Source organism: Pipistrellus kuhlii, unplaced genomic scaffold (genome assembly GCF_014108245.1).
Source record: "Pipistrellus kuhlii isolate mPipKuh1 unplaced genomic scaffold, mPipKuh1.p scaffold_m20_p_7, whole genome shotgun sequence".
NCBI classification, from domain to species: domain Eukaryota; kingdom Metazoa; phylum Chordata; class Mammalia; order Chiroptera; family Vespertilionidae; genus Pipistrellus; species Pipistrellus kuhlii.
In genome coordinates, this window is record NW_023425573.1 from 10,826,588 (window position 1) to 10,854,246 (window position 27,659).

General features: G+C 40.3%; 1 protein-coding gene across 1 annotated transcript in view; it reads left to right on the forward strand.

Moving 5' to 3' along the window:
* Positions 1 to 27,659, forward strand: part of C2CD6 (C2 calcium dependent domain containing 6) — a 59,429-nt gene that overhangs the window by 15,162 nt on the left and 16,608 nt on the right. The window contains 5 exon segments of the mRNA XM_045575466.1: positions 1,241 to 1,346; positions 4,336 to 4,396; positions 6,437 to 6,480; positions 7,893 to 8,129; positions 26,544 to 26,601. Of these exon segments, the coding sequence (XP_045431422.1) occupies positions 1,241 to 1,346; positions 4,336 to 4,396; positions 6,437 to 6,480; positions 7,893 to 8,129; positions 26,544 to 26,601 (506 nt within the window).

Here is a 27,659-nt window from a genome sequence, read left to right on the forward strand (position 1 = left end):
CTCTCCCTCTCTGAAATCAATAAAATTATATTTTAAAAAAAATATAGAGACCAGCTTTGAAAATTCCCTGAGCTGAGAAAACCAGTCAGCCAATCATACAAACAGCTCAGTTTAATTATTTTGCAAGACCAATTTGACTTGGGTCATTTCTTGTTCGTGTTCAGGAAACCATAAAACTTCCCAGGTTGATATGAGTGAAGCAAACCCTGGATTAATTTCCTATCATTTAAGAAAATTCCAATATTATCAGTTTTCTGTAAACTAGGGATTTATAGGAAATCAGGTTGTCAGTCCTTAAAGTTTGTTTTCTGAGGTCACATGGGTGAGATTTTCCATTTTGTATTCTTTGGTTCCATTTAGATTGAAATTCTTCCACAGGAGGAAATACAATATTTGCTTTGCCTTTGACTCAACAATGGCATCTATAGGCCTCTCATTCTCTGCTCTATAGTTCAGTCTAGATATTTTCTTCTCACTTATTTACAGTTCACTGGTTTATTCTTCTTTGTATCTAATCTGCTGTTAAACCAATTGAATTCTTAATTTCAGTTTTCTTCTTCTTGGTTGTGGAATTTTCCTTTATTATATAGTTTCTACTTCTCTACCAAAATTCTCAGTTATAGCTCTTAATTTTTTTTTAACATATTAATAATTTTCCATTATCTGGATCTTCTCCTATAAGTTGGTTTCTATTGATGACTTTTTTTTTTATAGTTTTCTGACAAATCTTATAATATACCTACGTGTCTTTATAGAGTGCTGAACATTGTACTTGAAAACTTACAGAACTAATTTGAGACTCTTGGGTGTATATACTTTCAAAGAAGATATGCATTTGCATCTGGCGTCAGCCAGCTGATAGACATTAGGTTGTTTCCACTTTGTAGCTATTATGAATAATGCTGTTATGAGTATTCATGTGCAGATTTTTATGTGAGCACTAGAGGCCTGTTACATGAAGAGATTCATGCAATAGGCCTTCCTTCCCTTGGCTTCCAGCACCGATTTTCCTCTGGCATCTGAGATCCAGGCCTTCACTCCAGCCAGAGTCTGCCTTCTTTGTCTTTGCTGCAGACTAGCCAGAGTCTGCCATCTTTGCTTTGTTTCCTTAAACAATATATTATTGGTTTGCCTCTTTTAGAACTTTTAAAAATGGATCATACTAGATGAATTTTATTGTGAATCTACCATATATTTTTCTTGCTTATTAAATCTATAACTCTGTCTTTTCTTTTTTTAGGCTGGAAAAAATGAAAAAAGAATATAGAGATCTGCCTACTTGGAGAGAAAAAGCTACATATTTAGAAGGAATTCTTAACCCCAAATTGGAACCTAATAAACTTAAGGTAATTAACATATGTTCTCCCAGATAGAGCTTTTAATAATTTTTATTTTAGAAGATTATGATAATTAAAAGTGATGATTAGATATTATTTATGTTCTTGATATAAAAATGTTATGGTTCATGCACTCTACTATTTTTATAATGTGACATTCAATAAATATTTATTATTAATTTATAAGGTTTAGTATTTTAACAGCTTGGATTTTTCCCTTTTTTTTCTTTATTGATTAAGGTATTACATGTGTGTCCTTTTCTCCCCATTAACTCCCCCCAACTCATGCCCTCACCCCCTGGTGTTTATGTCCATTGGTTAGACTTATATACATGCATATAAGTCCTTTGGTTGATCTCTCCCCCTTACTCCCACCCTCTCCTACCTTCCCTCTGAGATTTGATGGTCTGACTAAGGCTTCTCTGTCTCTAGATCTGTTTTAACAGCTTGTTGAGATATAATTTGTATAGTATATAATTCACCCATTTAAAGTATACAATTTGCCCTAGCCAATTTGGCTCAGTGGATAGAATTTATACAATTTGCCCTAGCCATTTTGGCCTGTGGACCAAAGAGTCCCGGGTTCTTTTCTGGTTAAGGGCACATACCTGGGTTATGGGCTTGATCCCCAGTAGGGGGCATATAGGAGGCAGCCATCATTGATGTTTCTATCTCTCTTCTCCCTTCCTCTCTGAAATCAATAAAAATTAAAAAAAAAACATTTTAAAACAAAAAGAATGCTACCTTCTCTCAAAGCATCTATACAAGATTATTTAAAAATATAATAAAGTGTCCATTGTTACAATCAATTTTAGAACATTTTCATTATCCCCCAAAGAAACCCCACACCTTAGTCTGTATCCTTCAAGTTCCCATGTTCCCTAGCCTTAATTTCAGTCTCTATAGGTTTGCTTATTTTAGACATTTAATATAAGTGAAAGCATACAATATATGGTCCTTTCTGACTTACTTTTTTAACTTAACATAGTGTTTTCAAGGTTCATCTTTATTGTAGCATGTATCAATACTTTATTTCTTATATTGTAAGATAATATTCCATTCTATAGATATATAACATTTTATTTATCTATTCAGCTGATAGGCATTATTATCTATTCAACTGATAGGTTGTTTCCACTACAAAGTGAATATTTGTGTGCAGGTTTTTATGTGATCATATGTTTTTAATTTGGTGGTGGTGAAGGGGATATGCATGGAGTGGAATAGCTGGATAACATAGTAATTCCCTGTTTTACTTTTTCAGGAATTACCAAACTGTTTTCCATAGCAGTTGCACAATTTTACCTTCAACCAGCAATGCATGAGGGTTCAACATCTTCTCCAACACTTATTTCTCCTTAAAAAATATAGCTGTTGTAGTGATTTTGAAGTGGTATCTCATTGTGGTTTTGATTTGCATTTCTCTAATGACCAATGATGTTAGCATCTTTTCATGTGCTTATTGCTCATTTGTATGTTTTCTTGGATTAATGCTTATTCAATTCCTTTGCTAATTTTATAAGCTGGGTTATTTGTATTTTTATTGATGAGTTGTTAGAGTTCTTTACAAATTTAGACCCTTATCATATATATAAGTAAGATTTCATATTTAGAAATGCAGTCTAACCTCTATTTAAAAATTTTTAAAAATATTTTATTGATTTTCCACAGAGGAAGGGAGAGAGATAGGGAGCTAGAAACGTTGATGAGAGAGAAACATAGACCAGCTGCCTCCTGCACACCCCCTACTGGGGATATGCCCACAACCAAGGTATATGCCCTTGATTGGAATCGAACCTGGGACCTTTCAGTCCGCAGACCGACGCTTTAGCCACTGAGCCAAACTGGTTTCGCCTAACCTCTATTTTTACTTGGCAATAAGAATTCACAGGGATTTCAGTAGATAGATAAACCAATGAAATTGTAGTTATATTAATATATTCATGATTTTTATTATCTCTGCTATAATTGGGCAGAGTTCTGCTGCTATGGAATAAATGGATTAGCATTACCAAACTGAATAGGTATTTTAGGAAAAATTTGAGGGTTCTTCATTAAAGGGACTATGGACTTTGGGTTCTTACTGAAAAATCAGTATATATAAGCATGATTACTCTACCTTATAATTCTTCTTGGAATTTTGTAAAGATCCACATCTCTTATCAACTCAGAGGCCATAATATATTTTAATTAAAAAGTCATGTTTCCTCCCACCGTGTGGGGGCCAGATATGGTGGGGATGTCCCTTTTCTGCGTTCAGCAGGGAGAGAGAGATGAACGAACCAGTTCTAAGTTGAGGTGGCCAGGGATTGAGAAATAAAAGAAAGAAGACACAGAGATAGATTTATAAAGCTGGGAGCTGGGTGGAACTGCTGCCACCTCTGAAGGAGAGGCAGGGACCCCTAGCCCACACAGGGCATTTATTTTATACCCTCAAATACCAGGAAGTATCACCAAAATTTAGGATCAAAGGAGCTTATTTGCATTCTTGAGTAGACCCCAGCATTCCTGTGCTTGACTGGATTTACATGTCTAAGCCTGCTACTACAGATCCCTGGGCTGAAATGAAGGTCAAGCTGATAACACTCTTTCCTTTTTTGGCAAAGGGTGTTCCCAGGGTGCTGCTCTGCCCATCACCCTGAATTCAGCAGACAATAATTAAAGAAATGCCCACGTGCCTTCCCAGGGGGCCCTCTACACACAGTCCTCAAAATTACATTATATCATTTATCTTATAATCTTTTTCTCATACAATCATGCAGTCATCATTAAATACCCTATCAATTCCTGGTTATCCTCCTGGGTATCCTACAAATCCTAGCCAGATGTATCTCTCTTTAAAACAGTGCTGTTTGGTTTGGTTTTCTCACAGACCCATATCCTTCTTGTCTTCTGTACATTAAAAATATTAAAAGAAGGCAGAGAAAAATGTTTAGCTCTTTAAACATTTGTCTAATACATTTTTTTTCTTTCTTTCTTCATCTTTTTTTGGTTCTAGGGAAGTAATATCCATGAGGTACCTGAAAACCAAATTGAAAAGAAGCCTGAAGATACATCAGGTTAAGAAACTAGTTTACTTTTTGTGTTTATTATTAAGATAATTAAAAACAGGGTAGTTATATCACAAATATAAAATTAGTAATTTGCTTTAAGTGGATTTCATGTTTTGATAAGGAACAAATATGCCTTTCATTATAGTTTAAGTACGTAGTATTTCTTTTGTAACACTCCAAAGAAAAGACTTAGACTTAATCCAGTTATTTTAATTTTTTAATGGTCCTTTTCCTACTTTAAGGACAAGAAAAAAGTTAAATTTTAACTATGACCTATGAAAAAGTATTTTAAACATTGTTAACTGTAGAGCTGTTGGTCTCTTAGGTAGAGGGTGTGTCTGTGTGTTGTGTGTGAAAGAGAAAGGGAATGAAAGAGAGAAGGACAGGAAATTAAATTAGCATTAAATTTGCAAACAACACAATTATCAGTAAGATATTTAATCAATGGAAAAAACTGTTCATGCAATCTTTTTTGTTTTTAAAAAAATCTCTGTAAAAAGTTTCATTTAGAAAGTTAAAATGGATGCATAATACCATATCTTTAAAATCTTAAATTCTGAAGGTGTGGAATAAGTACATTGTTATAAGATTTTGGTCACAGGTGACTTTTCTACTTCACTGCCTCTCCTTCTCTGGCTACATCAGGCATCTATATATTCATTTCTTAACCCCTGAGGTCAATCGGCCTGGCTGAGCTGCTGCATCTTTAGTTCACTCTTCGCCTGAAACATTCAGTTTTTAGGTGTAGGGGAATCGCATTTCTCTCTTCAGTATCACTGTTCAAGATGGTATGTTTACCTCTTTCACTCACTAGTAGTGGTCATATATATTTTTTTTTTTTAATTTTTCCACTTATCCAAAGAGCTTATTTTAAGTCTCATTGGATCATCTAGTGACTTCTTTCCTTTTGGTATTCCTATGGTTTCCTATAGTTATAGAGAATATTTATTTATTTACTCATTTATTTTCTCACCCAAGGGTGTTTTTTCATTAATTTTTAAAGAGAGTGGAAGAGAAGGAAAGACAGAGAGAAATATAGATGTGAGAGAAACACATCAATTGGTTGCATCCTGCACGAGCCCCAACCAGGGCCTGGGCCAGAGAGGAGCCTGCTACCAAGGTATGTGACCTTGACTAGAATCAAACCGATGACCTTTTGGTCCAAAGGCCGACACTCTATCCACTGAGTCAAACTGGCGAGGACATAGCTAACATTTATTAATCACAATGTTCTAGGCACTTTACTTGGGTTCTATAAGTCAATCCTCACAGCAGTCAATTGAGGGCACTATTATTATTTAACCACATTTTTACAGATGAAAAAAAAGAGGATCAAACCAACAATGGTCACACAGCCAATAAATGGTAAGGATTGAATTTGAGCCTACTCTGTTGAACTCAAGCATTTAACCATATGGCTGCTTACATCTTACATATATTTGTGTCATACCTTTAACATATCATTAGCCTATTTTATATACGAGAAAAGCAAGGCTCAGAAAAAATGAGCTGATCATGATGGTGCAGCTAGTAATGATCATATAATTTTTTTTACTAAACTTCATTCCTTTATATCTCAATTTTTTATTCCCTCTCTCTTTCTTTTAGGTTTTCCTTTTTTCTTTACTAAAATGGATCCTTTGTATTTTTAGAAAAAGTTTACAAGTGCTTTATTCAGCCTCTCTTAAATGGTCTCTTTTCACTCTTTTTTCCAATTCCAACCTTATCACTGACCCTCTGGGGTTTATTTTCTTTTCTTTTGACTTTTAGCAAAATACACTGAATACCTGCTTTTATGTTTTAATCGATGGATCTGAAATGTCATCACTTTATATGTTTTCATTTTACCTTCACACTTGTACATTCTTCCCGATCTTCCAAGAGATTCATCTGTCTGTCTTTACTAAATAGTGTTTGTTTAAATAGCTATCTTGATTTAAATTGTTCTTTATTCTTGGTGAGAAAAATAATAATAATAATAATTTATTGGTGTACATATTAATAAGTTTATTTTCTATATAATAAAATATTCTGTTAATTTAACAGATATCTCTTATATAAATAAGGAAGTTGAAACTATTCCAACTGAGGTAAGGGAACTTGGAAAACAACTTCTAATAGTCACTATTTTTTAAAGGGATGAAATATTTATAAATGGAGAAATATTTACAAATGGAAAGAAAAGCACTCAAGAAGTTATTCAGTTTATCCTGTTATTTTTGTTATGATAATATTGTTAGTTACACGACTTGTTTAAGTAAAATTATACTCTTAAAGGAGAAGTTTTAGCATAAAATAGTAATATTTAAAAATATCTATGAAGATAGGGGACAAAGAGAAGGGGGCAGGTAAAAGAAAAAGCATCAAGTTCTGCATAATGAACTTAGAAATGGATGCCACATTCTTTATTTTTTCTCTATGTAATGATAATCTATATCTTATAAAAGGAGTTCACATAATATTTTATCTAATTTTACAGAAGGTACATTCCATAAAGTAGTGAATTCTTATGTAAATCAATAAAAAATAAAAGACTCTTCTATATTACTTAACAAATGGGATTTAATGATTTTCACCTTTGGGTCAAATATCAGTTGAAGAGTTAATATGTACTGTTTCACTAAGTCCAGGAAGCGGGAGGAAGGGGGGAAAAAGATAGGGAACTTTTCATAAAGCTCAATTTATTTAGTTTAGCAGTCCTTTATTATAAGACTAGAGGCCTGTTGCACAAAGATTTGTGCAATAGGCCTTCCTTCACCTGGCAGCCAGCACTGGTTTTCCTCCGGCACCCGGGACCCAGGCTTTCACTCTGGCTGCCACCTTCCGGCTTCATTAACTCTAGCTGGTGTCTGCAGGCTTCATTCTGGGCCAGAGCACTGCTCCTGTAGCTCTCTCTGCCCCTGCCCTCACCCTCATAGCAGATGCCCTGCCCCCCTTGGCTGCTCCATGTCTGGAGGAGCTGGGGGATGGGGCTGCTGCCATCTTTGTCCTGCTAATTTACATATTCCCTCCTGATTTGTTTGTGGGCATTATGGAGGTAAGGTCAATTTACACATTTCTCTTTTATTAGTGTAGATACCATTACCATTCTTTGTACTATTTTACTATTAAAATGCCCTTTATTTTATGATATGTTGGTAATAGTATAAATAAAAAGTTATACTATATTCTTTTTTGAAATATTGCTGATTTATAACATCTGAATGTATGAGAACCATTGATTTATAAAGTAGTATGAACATTGTTATGGAAAATAGTCCATGTTTTCAGGCAAGTAGAAAATCGCTCAATTCTTTTATAAGGACTGCAATAATTTACAAATATTGATGGTAACTTGTTATAATAAAGGATAAGGGTACAAATGATTTTAAGTCCAGTTTTGTTAGTTTTAAATATTTCTAGTCAGTAATGTCTAATTGGTAGCTTGTTTTATTGATATATTTTCTAGTTACTGGGTAATGATGATAAGAAAGGCGAGACTCTACCAACTTTGAACAAGGAGGATAGAGATCATCCAAAGGAGTTTGCCTCTAAAAAGGATGAACCAGCAAAACAAAGAACTGCTCTATTGTTCACTATTCCTAACCTGACAATAACTGAAGGGAACAAAATAGTTCCTCTAGAGGAATACCATTATGAATCTGCTCCAGACAGAAAACTGAAAAAGCCCTCTCAATCAGAAGAAAAAGTATTAATTAAACATCCTAGCATTTTAAAACCACAGTCATCTGCATCAGAGGTAATGTTGGAAAATATTATTAATAGTAAATCCCAGTAGAATAAAGAGGATTATTCCCAACAGAAATTAGGTAGGAAAATAGCAGTCTAAGCTTAGTTAGAAGAAAGAACACAAGTTTAGTTTTTCCAAATTAAAAAATCAAAAGGTAGCTTTCAAAGCCAAAATCCAAAGGAAGACCTTGAACTAAAGGTATTAGCCCTTGCCCTGACTGGTTTGGCTCAGTGGATGGAGCTTCGGCCTGTGGACTGAGGGGTCACAAGTTCGATTCCGGTCAAGGGCATGTGCCTTGGTTGTGGGCACATCCCCAGTAGGGAATGTGTAGGAGGCAGCTGATCGATGTTTCTCTCTCATTGATTTTTCTAACTATCCCTCTCCTTTCCTCTCTTTAGAGAGTTAATAAAATATATTTTTTTAAAATAATAAAGGTATTTGCCCTCATATTAGTATAAGACTAGGAAAACAAAATTAATTCATTTAAAACAACAAATTAAATACAAATAAATTGAAAATGCATTCAAATGTCTCCAAGCAGAAGTGTGTCTTAGTAAAGACTAGAGGCCCAGTGCACGAAAATTTGTGCATTGGGGAGGGGAGTTCCTCAGCCCAGCCTGCCCCTCTTGCCCCCCTCACAGTCCGGGAGCCCTCATATGATGTCTATGGGGAAACGGCCTAAGCCGCAGTCTGGCCTCTCTCTACTGGAGGCGACCGGCCAATCAGATATATAGATACTTTCTGGAGGCAGCATGGTCTCTTTCCTTATTTCTTTCCTCAGAGGTTGGAGAACAGGGGACTAAAACATGAAGACAGAACTGGGGCTGGGCCTGGGATTTTTGTGGGCAGTGGAAATGGGGAGAGGGCTGGGGAAAGTCTAGTAGACACATTTCCTTTAATTGTACCGGAGCCCAGCGATGTTGGTTTTCAGCCACCCTCACTTCTCAACTGAATGTACATCCACCTCAAATTCAAAGCGGGGCTGTTTTCAAGTGGCTAAAGTGCTGGGAACTTACAGCTCCTGGCCTCTCCCCTCTCGGTTTCCTCCTTGGGTCAGTTACGAAGTTCACTGAGACACCAAAGCAGCTCTGCCCTGGGGGGAGGGAGTTCGGAGGTGGATTGGGGATGCACACATGCAGGCACCACATCCCAGGTCAGGGACACAGGCAAGCAGCATCATGGCCCTGACCAGGGATGCAGGCAGGCAGCTTGACCTCAGCGCTGGGGCAGGCCTGGGTGTGCCTCTGCTGGGGCAGAAGTCCCAGCCCCCATCCCCGTTCCTGTGTGTGCACAACCCATTGACTGGTCGTGACTTGGACACTTAATGGACAAATTAGCATGTTACCTCTTTATTATGTAGGATTCCTATTTATACTCACCATGTAAAGAGGGGGGGGAAACGTATGAACAGTTTTATTTAAAATTTCCACTGAAATAACTTTCCGGCTTTTAAATTTCCTTTCAATTTACATTTTGTTATACTTTTACATATTTCTGGTATCTCTGATCTCTTTGCTTTTGCTTTTCCTTTTTTTTTTTTTTAAATAAATCTTTATTGTTCATATTATTACAAATGTTCCTCATTTTCCCCCCTCCATTGCTCCCCTCCACCAGGTTCCCACCCAACCCTCTGCCCTTTCCCCATCCTCCATTGTCCTCATCCATAGGTGCACGGTTTATGTTCAGTCTCTTCCCACACCCCCCACTCCCCTTTTTCCTGAGAATCATCAGTTCACTCCCCTTCCATACCTCTGATTGTATTATATTCACCAGTTAATACTGTTAATCAGATTTTTAAATTCCCTTGGTTTTTAGATTCACTTGTTGATAGTTACGTATTTGTTGATCATAATTTTTATCTTTATTTTCTTCCTCTTCCTAAAGAACCCCCTTCAGCAATTCATATAATTCTGGTTTGGTGGTGAAGAACTCCTTTAGCTTTTTTATATTTGTGAAGCTCTTTATCTGGCCTTCGATTCTGAGTGATAGCTTTGCTGGGTAGAGTATTTTTGGCTGTTGGTTCTTGCCATTCCCGTCTGGCCTGCATGGTTTCTGTTGAGAAATCAGCTGACAATTGTATAGGTGCTCCTTTATAGGTAACTACCTGCTTTCCTCTTGCTGCTTTTAATATTCTCTCTCTGTCTTTTGCTCTTGGAATTTTAATTATGGTGTGTCTTGGTGTGGTCCTCTTTGGATTCCTTTTGTTTGGGGTTCTGTGTGCTTCCTGGACTTGTAAGCCTAACTCTTTCACCAGGTGGGGGAAAGTTTTCTGTCACTATTTCTTTCAGTATGTTTTTGGTATCTTGCTCTCTCTCTTCTTCTGGGACCTCCATAATTCTGATGTTGGGTTGCTTGAAGTTGTCCCAGAGGTTTCTTACATTATCTTCAACTTTCTGGAATCTCGTATCTTCTTGCTTCTGTGGACGAGTGTCCTCTGGCTCTTTGTGTTCCAAATCTTTGTCTTGATTCTTGCGATCTTCCATTCTGTTTTTAGGACTCTGTATAATATTTTTTATTTCAGACAATGTATTCTTTATTTCTAGTTGAGTCCTTTTCATATTCTCATAGGTCTCATTTATTTTATTGGCCTTTTCTAGGAAATTCTTGAAAAATCTTCCTTATAAGCGTGGTTTTGAACTCTATCCAGTCGATTTTTCTCCTCCATCTTTTTTCATTTGTGATCTGTTTCCTTGTCTCAGCATTTTTGCAGCTTCCCTGAGTTGGTAGCCTTAAAAGTCTCTGTGTTCAGCTTGGATGGAGCGGAGTTTCAGGGTTGAGCCTACAGCCTTGACTTCTATCAGCCTTGTCCTATGAGGCTCCTGAGTCTTAGTGTTCCTCAGTGTCCTTCAGTACTCATTGTAAGCACCTCTGAGAGAAAGGTGCCCTCGAGTTTTGCCTACTACCAAACAGTCTAGGCTCTCCCCCAATGAGCCCGGAACTGGTGTTCAGTTTAGTTGAAAGTTGGGTTCAGAGCAGTTTGGAGCTTTTGTCTCCTTCCCGCTAGGGCAATCCTATGGCACAGTCAACACTCCGTTCTCTTCGAGCAATGTGCGCGCTTCCGGGACTTCCTTTTGCCGCTCCCCTGAGTTTCCACCTTACAGCCCAGGCTCCCTCCATATGAGCCTGGGTCCCCAGGGTCTGGCCTAGAACTGGGGTTCAGTGCAGTTGGAACTGGAGCTCAGCACAGTCTGGAGCTTTTGTTTCCTTCCCGCGAGGGCAATCTAGCATCAGAGTCAATAGTCCATCCTCTGCACGTAATGTGTGCGCCTCCGGGACTGCCTTTCGCCGCTCCCCTGAGGTTCCACCTTACAGCCCAGACTCCCTCCTTATGTGTCTGGGTCCCCAGGGTCTCGCCCAGAACTGGGGTTTAGTGCTGTTGAAACTGGGGTTCAGCATAGTCCTGAGCTTTTATCTCCTTCCCACTAGGAAACGCCAGCCAGGCACTCAGCCTCCCCTTCCTCTCCAGCTTCGTCCTCTCCATGCGTGCATTATGTCTGCGCACCGTGTCTCTGTACCTTAGGCTTTTACAGCTCCTCTGATTTTCCTTCTGGTTTTCTCTTTCCTTCTCGTTGTAGAATTTCCAGTCAGTCGACTTTCCTGTAGTTCTGGGTAATGTCCATTTTGTATTTTAGTTGTATTTTATTGAAATTGTTGTGTGTGGCTGCAGTTAGGTGTTTACCTATGCTGTCATTTGGTTTCTCCTGATCTCTTTGCTTTTCCAAGATCCTTAGACTCATATTCTACTGTACCAGGTTTAGGCTTGAGATACAGAATTTTAACATCTAAATCAGCCTCAAGAAAGAGGCTTCCTCAGTATGGCTTCACTGCGAACTGAAGATACTCGTTAGCTATCCGCTGCTTATATTGAAGGAGTCAGGATCAGAAAAACTGCCATATTCTGAAGGTGAAGGAAGGGGAAAGTGAAGGCAGTGAGTGGGCCATACCAACTCGGAAGCTCCTGGCTCTGCCCTTGGGACTAGGCTTTATCTTCTGAATGATCATTTTTTCTCTCTCTCTCTCTAAAAATGAGCTTATATGTGTAACTGAGTTGTTTTGCAGCTCATGTCTTGTCTGTAGAAAGTTGAAACCCTCTTTTAATTTTAAAGTGTCTCTATTTCTTTCAGTCCAAGATGCTATGGTTATCTTAAAGGTCTTGTGAGCTTCCTATGTGTCAAATTATGACCCCAGCCAAATGTTACATCTTCAAGGCAGGCTACTTGCCTTGGCTCATCGTCAAGGTTCTATAGTACCATATCCTTGAAAACCTTAGAAACTTTCCTGTCTATGCACCCTAAGTTACTTAGAACATTTTTTGTCTACATGAGTTGGTCTGTGATAACCACCTTAAATCTTTTTTTGAGGTCTTAACAATTCTTACAGCCTCATCCTGTGATCTAGACCTTGAAACCACTTTTTACTCAAAATGCCATTGGGCCCTGAGTAATGAAGTCATGAGGTGAGAATTTTGGGGCATTGATTCAGTGGCTTAACAAAACCAGGAACCTCTTCCTCCTCTTCTTCCTCTTCTGCTTTATCCTCCTTCCCCTCTTTTCCCCCTTTCCTTCCCCCTCCCATTCTCCCCTTCCATCCTCTTCCTCCTTTTATGCTCATGCTTGACATTTCATCATCATAAGATGTTGCTTCAGTCCTAGGCATCATATATGGATCAAGGCAGGTGAAAGAATGTGGGGTAGAGCAATCAAGTACTTCTTTTGCAACTGCTCACTTTTATTTTTACAAAGAAACAGAAGTATGGTGTATTTGGATGATGCTCTAACCAACTGAGCTACCTAGCCAGGTTGGGGACTGGATGAAAGAAGATAAAGGGATTTAACAAAACAAATTATGTATATGTATAAAACATATACACAGACAGCAGTTGGTGAGAGCCAGAGAGAAAAGGGGGTGGGAGTAGGTGGGCAAAGGGGGGATAAATGGAGACATAAAGAGACTTTGCTTGAGGTGATGGGTGCATGATACAGTGTGTACATTATGTTTTTCAAGTTTTACATTTGAAACCTGTATCTCAATAAATTAAATATATGAGATACAGAAGTTTAACCCGTAATCTCCCAGTAGATGTTGTGTCTCATTGAGTAGAATTGGATCACATGACTATCTCTAGCTTCAAAGAAGAATTTTGAACTATAAACACTTCTGTTACAAGCAAAATTCAGATTCTGTCAGAAACAAGGTAGTATAGGAAGTGGTTATTGTGTAATCAGCAGCAGTGCCACAATTATTCTCTTCTCAAATGGGATGCTTTCCCCCTAGATCTTCTCAGGGTTCATTTATTCACATCATTCAGGTCCCTATTCAAGCTGTTCCCTCCTTAGAGGGGGCTTCTGTGACCATTATATGTAAAATAATCTCCCAATCCCCCGAACCCTAATTACTTTTTCTTCAAGTCTCATTACCTGGTATCATATTACATATTTGCTTACTTGCTTATTGTCTGTCATTTCCACTCCATTTTAATTCTAGATGGTAGTGATATACTAGTATTCTTACCACAGTGTCTTACCATTTAGAATAGTGATAAGGCCATGATAGGCACTCAACAAATATTTTTTAATTAGTTCATTAGTTACAAATACTGTAGGGTATTGCATTTTTTAGAATTTCTGAATATATTACAACTCTGGACCTCTTCATTTGGATTAATCAAAATCATCAAGTCATAGGAAATGCAAATTATTTTTAATACTCTTAAGGAGAATACTCTACCTAGCTCTAGCATAGAAAATACCAGGCATCGGCAGCTAGATTAATTCCACATCCCATAAAGAGTAGTGATAGGATGTACACAGATAATAATTTAAAAAAAATAAAAAAAGAATATTATTAGAACAAGTGATATAATAAATTGTGTTTGTGTATAAAAAAAATAAAAATTTCTTAAAAATAAAAAAGAGTAGTGATAGGGCTCCTATTATGTTTGAGTTTCTTGAATTTAAAGCTTCTAGGATTAAAGGCAGAAGTGATATATGCAGTATCACTAATATTCTGTTCATCCACTTAAATTTCATTCCCTTCACGAAGCTGTGAATTCTATTTATGAAATTTTAATACTTGAGGAATGGACAGATGGGAGACATGCCATGATCTCCCAAACTCTGTCTTTGATTATTCTGCTCTTTGAATCAATGCAAGCCATGTGTGTGAAATGCACCTTACAATTATTTTATCCTCTATCTTTTAATTCACTTTTTTCACCTTGAAGTTTTTCTAATCTATATGCTTTCTTTTCATAGATACAATGAATTTTTAAACTAATTGAGACTATAAAAGATAAAAATAGTTTCCATAATTTTTGTAGTAAAGGGAGCTTTTCCAATTGGTCCTAATAGACCTTCTTTTGAAATAATTTAAAAATTTCTATCCATTTTTATCTTTCCTTATACCCTATGAGCTGCCTCACTAGATTCTCTTTCTAGTTGACTTCCAGTTATATCCAGCACATGGCAGGCATGGCAGGACATTGGAGAGGAGGTTGGGTTTTCTATCCCACTGTCTTCCTATTGGTGCTGATTCTTACAATGGATTTTTCTTCACAGGCACAGCTACTACTGGGGGCCCCACCTCCATACCTCCAGCTAACACTGGGTTCTGGCTGGAGTGGTAACATCTCACTGTTGCCATCTACATCCCTTATTAGTTTCTTTTCTGTACATGCACCTTTCATTTATTTTAAAGTTTCTTTAGTTGAACCATTTAGAGGAGCTCTTAACTCCTGTCCTAACGCTAACTAGTAATCTCAGTTTTTTAAATGCATATAGATTTTTCTCTATTTGTATATCTCTGCTCATTTCATAGGAGCTTTGTAAAAACTCAAATTATTATCTTGATGGAATGTTCCTAATGAATTTTTTAAAGTACAGAGTTGAAAATAATGCATGCTTATGATTCTTCAAGCAGTACTCCCCCCCCCCCAAAAAAGAGCCTATAAAGCCACCACCCAGAAATTATCAGTGTCAATAGTTAATATGTGATGAACATCATTACATAAATTTTTTCATACTGTCAGAAACCATTATGATTCTCTTGCCTCTCTGCACATCTGTGAGAGGCACATGATTCCTGTCCTGTAAAGTAATCCATTGCATGTGCAGTTGTTATTCAGCCTTCTTCAGATCCCTTTGTGGCAACTAAGGCTTGAGGAACTGATAGTTACTGATATTGCTCTAAGTAACAATCTGTCCTTTGTCTCTGACTCAGGAGACTCATGTCTTCTATTAGCATGCTCAGAGCCCTGGCAGGCTAACTTGTTAGCTTACATGTAGGTAAGTTCTTGACAGCGTTGGTGACAAGATGAGATACTTTCAGAGTTGGCTTTCTGAATGATGCAGGATAAGGACTTTGTGGTTTGATCAGTTGGATTTAGGGGAAGCCCATGGGAATCGATAGTTGAATATGCTGACCAACTTGTATGATCAATTGGGCAATAAATAGTCCTCCACTTCATTGCCTGGTAATGGGGGAGAAGGGGAAATTGGAGAGGAACTTGCAAGCCAAGTATGGAGTAATAGGTTCAGCTGCCTGAACAGTGCCCTGGTTGTTGCTAATTATCCTCCAGGTGGGAAGACTTCTTTGCCAATCTGATTATTTGTTCCGTTTTAACAATTGGTACCCAAGTCTGTCCTCAGAAGATTTTACTCTTTGACAACAGTTACAGAGATGCAGACCTACACTGAGGATAACAGGACAGGAATTCATGACTGCCATGGACAGAAGCCAAGTGAATCATCAGAACTTTGGCTGGTTTGCTTGGGAGATGAGGATACAGACTGTGTGATACCTGTAAGGGAACAGTGACAACAGCTCGGCCATCTTATGGTCAACTACTCTGGAGTATTAGTGTCAATCTTACACCCATTTCAAAACAATAGTAAAATATCTCAGTTTTTTTGTGGTGAGTTTTGGCTGCTGTAACATAGTTTTTGGCCCTCCAATGAGATTTCCCTGAAGCAGATGAACTCTTGTGGAAAAACATACTCAGACATTGACTAGTATTCAGGCTCTTACTACCCTGTGTTGGGTACAAAATGCTGATGAAGATGATACCCTAGGAAATGAGAAACAGAAGCAAAGAAATACAGATAAATTTTTGCAGTTGGCTTGCTCTGGATAACTCTTCTAGCCTCTATGTTGAAAACAGGTAAGAATTTATGAGATGTCATCATGGTAATGGGACAGCAGATGTTTCGGACTGAAGTAGACTCCACAGAGTAGCTTCACTGCTTTGCAAACCAATTCCAAGCTATCAGGACACACAGACTTCATGGTCCTTTACAGAAAGCAGTATAGATAAGACTGCTGTCAAGGCATTCCCAAAGATGAAGTAAAAGTTGTCAGCTATGAAGACCTTGCTTCCTGATATAGAGTATTGGAAAGATCAACAGCAACAGAAGTTCATTGGATTGAGCCATGAGTTGCTGCTACACTACTCAAAACTGAAAGAAAATGTGAAGCACTGTTAAGTGGCATGGAGTTGCTTCCTCCTCCTGCATCCATGTCACCTCCCTTCCACCTTAACCTAATCTCAGCTACTTGAGGAGAAACATGATTGGAGGTGGAGCCAAGCTCTCTTGTCCCTAAAGGAGCTAGAACGCTCTATATAGCCATTCGGGTTTGCTGGGGAATTTCAGAGAGGGTAGGGCACAATCTTTTATAGCTCTGCTGGATATGGGTGCACAAGAATCTTAAGTGCACCTGTGGAAAGCAAAGGCACTTAGATTCTGGTATGGGGTTTGGCAAGGTTCACAATGGGGAAGGGAACTAACATAACCTTGTGGATGGGGCTCTGTAGATCAATTGAATATACTGTTGTTTCTATATCTGGATGTGTAGGAGCAATTATTGTGTTACGTGCTTGTTCATCTTCATTTCATAAGTGCCACAACTAGAATCAGAAGAGCCACAACTAGAGAAATACTGGTGTGAAATGTAAGTCATTACCCAACTTGTCTCCCTGTGCCTTCCCAGGTGGTCTAACACTGTAATTCTAGGAGAGCAAAGAGCAGTAACAGCCTTCATTAAGGACTTACAGGCTACAAAGAAAGTAACAGATGCATTATCTCAGAACAACTACCCAGTCAAATTTGCTAATGGAGTTGGAGACTTATAGTAGATTATCACCAATAGAATCAAGTTGTTACTTCCATATCCACAGTTCCAAATATTGTGACTATAAGTGAATCCATTATACAGAATGATGGCACTTGGTATGTTCTCTTGGACATTGCCACCACCACCTGTGCTATGCCATGGTACCTACTCACTTGCCATTTGTCACCAGTGAGTGGGTAAGATGATGTCCCTCTGGTAAGCATTTAAGATGATGTCCCTCTGATGTCCACAGCTTTCACTATATGGATCATGTCAGCAAATCAAAAGTCTTAGTCTCAACATCCTTGAATATGGTATTATCACATCTTCACCAGCAGAAGTGGCTTAGTAAATCATGATAAAATTCATGTGCCTACTTACCAGGTACAGTTCATTGGGGTTATTTGGGCAGATTCATAACATTCAATCCTTCTGGCAGTAAAAGAAAAACTGTTGCCTCTTTGCCCCACCTCTATCCATCAATTCCATAAGAGGATGCCCAGAACTTTATTGGACTCTGAATATATTATAGAAGACAGTAAGCGTCTCACTTGGGCATTCTACTGGTCCTTTGTATTGGATAACTTATAAATTAGTATCCTTTTAGTGGAGCCCAAGCCAACAAGCTGAGTTAGGAGCTGTTCAGCAAGTTGTGATACACTATCTTTGGGGTCCAGCCATCCTAAGAGTTCTTGTGAGCTATAGATCTTTGTGCTGATTGGAAACCCTGCCTGAAAACCCTTCTTGAGGTTTTGGGTTTATTCTCAGACACAACTCTCAGGTATCCCCCTTTTGGAAAGCAGTTATTACCTTGAGTAGCTAGTACCAAGAGCTACTGAACTTCGTGAACACTTTACCTGTAGAGGCCTTGTGACTTTTTGGCCTGTTGTTCCCATTTTGGGATGGATCAAGTTTGGCTCAGCAACTAACAAGGTGAAAGGGCCCAATAAGTTTTCCAAATGGAAATGATATATTCAAGAACACAGTCTGGCCCTAGTGAACCTCAGCTTTACATTGTGGCATTAGGGAAACCATATTCCTCCCTCTGCCTCCTGAAGAAAATCAGTGGTTCCACTGTCAGCTTACCTGGTATGTGATGGAAAATGCCTGTTAAAGAAATTTTGTATATGATGAATCACTTCCTTCTTACTGCTTTCAAGTTCTCTCTTCAGGTATTTTGGTAGTTTGATTATAGTATGTCTTGGTATATATCTCTTTGAGTTTATCCTTCTTCAAGTTTGTCAAGCTTTTTGGATGTATGGATACATGCCTATTATTAAATTTGGGAAGTGTTTGGCCATTATTTCTTCAAATATTCTTTCCAACCCTTTCTTCTCTCTTCTTTGACTCACATGATGTGTGTATTGATGGTTGTCCCCAATGTTCTTTAGACTCTGTTCATTTTTCTTGAATCTGTTTTTTCAAACTATATAATTTTGTTCTCCTATGTTTAATTCACTGATTCTGCCTTCTTATCTGCTTCCATGTGCTCTCAAACTCCCTGAATAATTTTCTCATTCCAGTTATACTTCCTGATCTAGAATTTCTATTTGGTTCCTTTTCAAAATTTCTATCTTTTTATTTTAAACTTGTGGCCCAGTGCTTGAATTCATGCACATTGAAAGGAAATTAACTAGAAGAAATATTTGAATATAACTATTTGCCCTTTAAAAAAAAATGCAAGTATCAACCAAATTCATGATCAACAATGATATATTGAAACACAGGCATGTGATTGGCACCAGCAAGAGCTTTTTATGTATCACGCATGCAGGAGTCAACTAGCCTTTCATAAAAATAGAACAAACTTGCTTAATTAGACCTGCTTTCTGATTTAGCTAAACTTTTTTCAGCCTGGTGAAGCACCCTAACTTTTCTTTCAGGAAATTGTTAGCAACACAGCAGTAAATATCAACACAAAGCAGATTATTATTGTAGGTCACATGGAGAACAAATGATAAAATATTTAACTGCAGCAGTGTTTGACTATATTCTGTGCAGTAAGAAAATCTGAAGTCATTTTCAAGGTCCACCATTTCTTCTTTTTTTAATCTTTAATGTTAAGATTATTACAAATGTTCCTCTTTCTCCCCCCCCCCCCAAATCTCCCCTCCACCTGGTTCCCACCCCACTCCAGGCCCTCCCCCTCCCCCACCAACCTTGTCCAAAGGTGTAAACTCTTTGCTCAATCTTGTCCTGCACCCTCCAAAACCCATTCCCCCTGAGAATTTTCAGTCTGCTCCCTTTCCATGCCCTTGATTCTATTACATTCACCAGTTTGTTCTGTTCATCAGGTTTTTTATTCATTTGATTTTTAGGTTCACTTGTTGATAGATATGTATTCAATGTCATTTTGTTGTTTATATATTTTTATCTTTACCTTTTTCTTCTTCCTCTTCTTAGAGAATACCCTTCAGCATTTCATATAATATATATAATAATGATTTGGTGGTGATAAACTCGTTTAGCTTTGTCTTGTCTACGAAACTCTTGATCTGACCTTCAATTCTAAATGATAGCTTTTCTTGGTTACTTGCTATTCATCACTTTGTATATTTCTTGCCACTCCCTTCTGGCCTGCATAGTTTCTGTTGAGAAATCAGCTGACAGTTATATGGTTACTCCCTTGTAGGTAACTGTTTTTCTCTTGCTGCTTTTAAGATTCTCTCTTTGTCTTTTGCCCTTGGCATTTCAATTATGATGTGTCTTGGTGTGGTCCTCTTTGGATTCCTCTTGTTTGGTGTTCTCTGGGCTTCCTGGACTTATAAGCCTATTTCTTTCACCAGGTGGGAGAAGTTTTCTATCATTATTTCTTCAAATAGGTTTTCAATATCTTGCTCTCTCTTTTCTTCTGGCACCCCAATAATTCGGATGTTGGTATGCTTAAAGTCATCTCAGAGGCTCCTTACATTATCTTCATATTTTTTTTTATTCCTTTTTCGTTTTGCTTTTCTGGAGGAGTGTTTTTTGCTTCTTCATATTTCAAAGATTCTTGGGATGCTCAAGTCTGCTCTTGAATCTCTGTATATTATTCTTTTTTTAAATTTTTTTAAATCAATCTTTATTATTCATATTATTACAAAGGTTCCTCATTTCTTCCCCCCTCCACCAGGTTCCCACCCTACCTCCACCCCCTCCCCATCCCCCATTGTCCTCATCCATAGGTGCACAGTTTATGTTCAGTCTCTTTCTCTCTCCCTTTCCCCGATAGTAAATCCCTTTTCAGATAGTAAATCAGTTACTTAGCATTTTCTCATATCAATAATACCTCCACATGCCCAATGATACACTTCACACAAAAGACATTTCCAAATAGGTCAACCAGCCTCATCCAGGCCCCACCCAAGGCACTCACAGATCAACACCCCAGCGCTATACTAACTCAACACATCCAGATCTAAGCCTTCATCACTTGATTCAGCAGACCCTCAAGTTCCCACAAAAGTTTCCAGTCATGTCTGAGAGGCAGCCGTGGGGCAGGGGCAGACAAGGAGCGAGCTGTTCCGGGCCTGGCTGCTCCGGGCCTGGCCTCTGTTGCTCTGGTTTGTTCCACAACCAGCTGCTCCGGGTCTGGCCACTGCCGCTCCCGACCTAGTTGCTCTGGACTTGGCTGCTGCTGCTCCGGGCCTGGCCGCACCCGACCCGGCTGCTCTGGGCCTGGCTGCTCTGGGCCCGGCTGCTCCGGGCCTGGCCGCTCCCAGCCTGGAAGCTGCTGCTCTGGGCCTGGCCATACCTGACCCGGCTGCTCCGGGCCTGGCCGCTCCCAGCCTGGCAGCTGCTGCTTCGGGCCTGGCCGCTCCCAGCCTGGCAGCTGCTGCTCCGGGCCTGGCTGCACCCGACCCGGCTGCTCTGGGCCCGGCTGCTCCGGGCCCGGCCGCTCCGGGCCTGGCCGCTCCCTGCCTGGATGCTCCGGGCTTGGCTACTGCTGTTCTGGGCCTGGCTGCTCCCAACCCCACTGCTCTGGGCCTGGCTTCTCCGGGCCCAGCCACTCCGGGTCTGGGTGTCCCTGGACTGGCCACCCTGAACTTGGCCACCTCTGCCTCAGGCCTGGCTGCCACTGCCCCAGGTCTGGCTGCTCCAGTGCTGGCTGTTGATGCTCTGGTTCTGGCTGCTGCTGCTCTGGGCCTGGCCGTTGCTGCTCCGGGCCTGGCTGCCACTGCCTTGTGCCTGGCCACTCTAGGCTTGGCCGCCGCTGTTCCAACATTCTGTCCTTTTTAAAAAAAAAAAAAAAAAAAAAAAAAAAAAAAAAAAAACCAAACGCATTTATGTTGCAAATGTTGGCTGGTGAGTTGAGTTCTGACTTAGTCTTTGATTTTTCAAGATCTTCTTTGTATTCTTTCTTTTTTAAAAAACATATTTTATTGATTTTTTACAGAGAGGAAGGGAGAGAGATAGATAGCTAGAAACGTCGATGAAAGAGAAACATCGACCAGCTGCCCCTTGCACACCCCCTACCGGAGATGTGCCCACAACCAATGTACATGCCCTTGACCGGAATCGAACCCGGGACCCTTCAGTCCGCAGACCGACGCTCTACCACTGAGCCAAACCGGCTTCGGCTTTGTATTCTTTCTTAAGTAATTTTACTATCTTTTGCTCTCACTTGATTTCTTCACATTGAGAACTTCTTTGGTTTCTTCCTCCTTGTCCTGGGAGCTCAGCAGGTTGGCCTGTGGCACCCCTTTGTTCTTCACGGGCTCCTGCGCTGCTTCAGCCTGTTGCCGGGGTCGGCGCCGCCCAGGAAGCAGCCCCCGGCCTAGGCTCCGTTGCCAGCACTCAGCAGTCGAAGGCTCAGGGGCACCCCCCTCCTGGGGGCCCCGTCGCCCGGCTCCTTGATGGTGCCCGGCTTGCCGGTGTCCGGCAGGGGCTCCTGCTCCTCGTCGCGTTCCTCCAGTCTGGAGCTTTTTTTCTCCTTCCCGCTAGGGGAGTCTAGGATCAGAGTCAACAGACTGTCCTCTGCATGCAGTGTGCGCGACTCCGGGAGCTCCACTTTTCGCAGCTCCCCCAGGACTCCACCTCACAGCCCCGTCTCCCTCTGCTTGAGCCTGGGTCCCCAGGGATTGGCCTAGAACTGAAGTTCAGGGCAGTCGGGAGTGGGGCTCAGCACCGCCGGAGATTTTGTTTCTTCCCGCCAGGGCAATACAGCGTCAGAGTCAACATTCTGTCCTCTGCATGCATTGTGCGCATCTGCACGCAGTGTGTGCGACTCTGGGGGCTCCGCTTTTCGCCCCTCCCCTGGGATTCTGCCTCACAGCCCTGTCTCCTCCTGCCTGAGCCTGGGTCCCCAGGGTCTGGCCTAGGACTGGGGTTCAGAGCAGTCGAAAACTGGGGGGCCGGGGCTCCTGTTTCCTTCCCTCCAGGGCAATCCCGCATCAGAGTCAACATTCCTTCCCTTGCAAGCAATGTGCGTGACTCCGGGGGCTCGGCCCTTCACCACTCTCCCAGGACTCCATCTCACAGCCCCGTCTCCCTCTGCCTGAGCTTGGGTCCCCAGGGATTGGCCTAGAACTTGGGTTCAGAGCAGTCCAGACTGAGGCTCAGTGCCGCCAGAGGCTTTGTTTCTTCCGGCTAGAGTAATCCAGCATCAGAGTCAACATTTAGTCCTCTGCGCGCAATGTACGCGCGACTCCGGGGGCCCTGCCCTTCGCTGCTCCCCTGGGATTCCGCCTCACAGTCCCGTCTCCCCCTGCCAGAGCCTGGATCTTCAGGGTCTGGCCCATAACTGGGGCTCAGCTCTGCCGGTTCGGGGGTTCAGCCCAGGCTGGGGGTTTTATTTCCTTCCTGCTAGGGAACGCCAGGCAGCACCCAGCCCTCTCCTCCTCTCCAGCTGCGACCTCTCCATGCACGCACATGTGCGTGCGGGCACACAGCATGTCTCCGTACCTTAGGCTTTTTTTTCAGCTCCTCTGATTTTCCTTCTGGTCTTCTCTTTCCTTCTTGTAGAATTTTCAGTCAGTCGACTACCTGTAGCTCTGGGTAATGTCCACTCTACATTTTAGTTGTATTCCATTGAAATTGTTGTGTGCTGCTGTGGTTAGATGTCTACCCGAGCAGCCATCTTCTGTATATTATTCTTTATTTCAGTCTGTGTATGCTTAATTTCTGATTGGTGATCCTTTTCCATATCTTTGAAGGTCTCACTAAACTAATCAGAGGTTTCTAGAAGATTCTTGAGTAACTTTATAACTGTGGTTTTGAACTCTATATTCAGTATTTTGCTTTCATCCATTTCTTTCATTTGTGACTTGTTTCTTTGTCTCAGCATTTTGGCTGCTTCCCTGTGTTTGTTTCTATGTACTGGGTAGCTACTAAGTCTTCTTGAGTTGATAGAGTGGCCTTGTGTGGTAGGTGTCTTAGCAGGGCCCAGTGGCTCAGCCTCCCCAGTAACCTGAAGTGGACGCTCTTGGTGCACCCCTTTGTGGGCTGTGTGCACAGTCTTGTTGTAGTTAACGCTTGATTGCTATTGGTATCACTGGGAGGAATTGACTTCCAGGCCAATTGGCTGTGATGACCAGCTGTGTCTATACTGAAAGATGTGTTGCGCAGGAGACACCCTTATGGGGCAGGACTTGCTTCAGTGGGGCTTTGGTGCTCACTGAGTCTGCCCCTTGAATGTGTATCTTATGGATGTGAGAAGTTGTAGTCTGGTATGATCTCCCTCTGATTACTGGATTCACTGGCTCTTGGATCTCCAAGGAGGTGCAAGTCAGCCACTGTCTGGGGCCACCCAGGAGGAGCTACACAGAGATCTGTAGATTCCTCTTCTTTTATGGAGTTTGGAGGTGCCCAGGTGAGGCCCAGTTGTGAAGCAAGGCAGGCTGCTGCTGCTGAGGCTTGGGCCTTCTTTTGGAAGCTCTGGGGCTCTCTGACCCAGCTGCAGTTTGACAGGTTTTAGGCAGAGAAAGTCTAGGCCATTCATATGCAAAAGCCTATGCACATAGCTTGGGTGATGGTATAAATTGGGTGGGGCAGGGTCTCTGGGAATCACTAGGGTGGAGTAAACAGCAATGGCTGCTAGTCAGCCCCAAACTGAAGGGTCCCCACATCTCCATGTCCCTTACCTCATGCAGGAACAATGATCACTGCAAGCACTGGTGAGAGAAAGCTGCCCTCACGTTCCTGTCCCAGTGCCAGAAAGTCAGTTTCTCCCCGTATGTATTTGGGTTCCCCAGAGTCTTGCCCAGAACTGGAGTTCAGAGCAAGTGGGAGCTTGTATCTTCCTCCCAATTAAAAGAGCAGCACATCCAGGTGCCAGCACTTTCTGTGCCTCTGCACCTCTTACCAGTCTCATTGCACTTTCTTCACCTCTCTACTTGTGGAACTTCCACTCAGCCAGCTTTCCCACAGTTCTGAATGGTAGTTCAAAATTATTGATACTTGTAATTTTGATGTGGTTGTCAGAGGCAGCAAATATAGGTGTTTACTTATGCTGCCATCTTGGTTCTCTCTTCTTTTCAGTTGGGTCAAGTTTCTAAACTTTCTAAATCTTCATTTTCCGGCTAATGAAAAGAAAATAGAATTCCAACAAGTCTCCTATCTACCATATCTACTCCAGGACTTCTGTGAGGATAAAATGAGATGAGGCATGGGAAAATGCTTCACAGACATTTGGTTAGAGTGTAAAGTGTTTCCATCTGGCCATAGTGTTTCTGGGCTGAAGAAACTGCAAGAAGGCTAATCTTTGCTAGGGAAAGGAAACTCGGCATTGCTATGTGATGTCATTACCTGGACAGAGGGAAGGACACTTAACATATTAGCCTTTTATATATATAGATTTTTTTATACATTGTTTCTGTTGTTGTTTAGGTCTTTGTGATCCTTTTAGGTCTTTGAGTATATTTAAGAAAGTTGTTTTAAAATCTTTGTCTGGTAAGTCCAATGCTTGCATTTTCTTAGGAATTGTTTCTATGTTCCCCCTCTTTCCCATGAATGGGCCATATTTCCTGTTTATTTGTATGCCTTATAATTTTTTTATGGAAATTAGGCATTTAAAATATTATAATGTAACTCTATAACTTAGATTATTCTCCTCCATATTATGGGATATTATTGTTGATTTTTTAGGGCTGCAGTTATCTATTTCTTTTGTGATTTATTCAAATTATTTTTGCAAAGACTGTGTTCCTTGTCATTTCCATTAAGTCTTTGTTCCATTATCTCAGTAGCCTGGTAATGAACTAATAGATTTCTTAAAACAGTAATTTGGCTATCCTTTAAAAAGTAATTAGCCCTCTGGTTGCTATAAGTTTTGCAACTAGAATTAGATTCTGGAATTTGAAATAATTGATCTGTCAGTGTTTGACAATTTATACTGGTTTCAATGGAGAAACCAATTCTTTGAGCACCATACTCCACCATTTTGTATAATGTCACTTCTCCCTTCTCTTTTGATATAAATTTTCTTTGATATTATTCTTTTTTATTTTATTTTTTAAGTAATTAGTCTCCCACCCTCCAGAGCTTAGAGCGAACAAGGGGAGGTGGGGGTGTCAACGATATACAAAGTAATATCACATGACTTGTGGTTTTTTTTTAATGCTTGCCAAACTTACTAATACAGTGTTTCAGCCATGCAAGTTATCTCACCACCTGCAGTTGCACTAGTGAAATTATAAAGGAATTATTTTCTTTATGTGAGATAAAGCCAAATTATAACAATGGACCTCATTTTGTTATCTATATATATAAAAGCCTAAGTGACTGTTAGACTGTTTGATAGGTCGCTATGACATACACTGGAGCTGCCCCTGGTAGTTGGTATGCTCCCATAGCAGAAGCACCACTCAGCTGACCGATGGGCCCCAGTCACCTCTGGGCTCATGGCTAGCAAGTGCACCTGCAGCAGCGTGAGCCTCTCCCATGGACAACCCTCCTGTGTATCCCTCCCCCTTCAGGACCCGACTGGCATTGGGACTGACTGGGTGCAAGCCTATGGCCGCTTCTTGGTCATGGGCGCACCAGTATCACCCTAGGACAGGCGCTCGGAGACCTGCAGCAGAGTGGCAGTGAGCCTGCCAACTGGGGGTTGCAGGCGCAACAGGGTCAGGACGAGCAGGAGCACCATGCGGCTGGCCAGGGCTCAGGCTCCTCCTTGGCTGCCTCCCGCTTCATGTATTACTACATTCTTCAGGGGGTGTTGGACTGCCAGTTTTGACCCAATTCCGCAGGCCAGGCCGAGGGACCCCACTGGTGCACGAATCCATGCACTGTGCCTCTAGTTATTTATAGCCATCAATAGTATTATACTAAGTTTAAAATTTATATTGATATTTAATTATTGTTTTATTAACTTTTTCTGGTCTGTTTTTATTTCAGAGCTCATATTGTTCATTTAACACCCTGGATGAATATGTAAAGCTCCCTGGTTTTATACGTATGTTATTATTTGTATATGTATTCTTATAATTTTCAAATATTCATTGAAATTGAAAACATGAAGTCATATAAAACAATGGTTATCAAAATTTTCTTTCAAAATGTAAATCCACTTATATGTTGTGATAGCTGGAATGAAAAAAATCTATGGAATTATAATATAAGTGGAAAATAAGGCAACATACAAGTGATCTTAAAATCCTAGATAATGTTTATTTTTATATATTATAATACTTAGTAACCTGTTTATTTTTAATTTTTTTCCATCACCATGTAGTTTATCTGTATTTACAAACATGTTGGCTACCTTGTAGATCTATTAGTGGAGAGGTTTTTCTAATTCAAAAAGTTGTTCTATGATATCATTATGAAAACATATGCAACATACCAGTAAACCCAAAGATGGTAATCAGAATACTTAACAACTAGAACAGCATGAGCATGTAACAACCAAATCAAATAATGGTGTTGGATCAGAGTTCTGGAGGTTTCTCGCTGTGCCATATTGGGGTTTAAGGAAAGAATGTGCTTCACTTTTAACAGCTGCAAAAACATTCAGAATCACCTAGAGTGCATGATGAGTTTTTTGTTTGTTTTTACTTTATTTTTTGAATTAGAATTAAGTACCAGAAAAAGTAGAAGTACATAATATAAACACTGACTGCAATCTGACTAAGAAACAATCTTTTCTCTACATAAAAGTACAGAGCACAATGCCATTTAATTTTAATCATATGTATGCATTTTAACAGTACTATTGAATATAGTAATTGGATTTATTAGTGACAGACCCAAGAGTGACAGAAATTAAAAGGAGTAGTAATGATGGCAACAATAACAACAACATTTGCATTCATTGCATGCTTATTGTGTTCCACACATGGTGTGACATGCTTTAGCCCTTTAAATTACACAACAACTCTATGAAGGAGGATCTTCATTGTTTGACAAGTGAAGAAACTGAGAGGGAGTCCAGATAATTTGTTCCAAGTTAGATGGTTCGTTAGTTCAGAGACTACTGGAGAGCAAGCAGTCTGGCTCCAGAGCATGCACTCT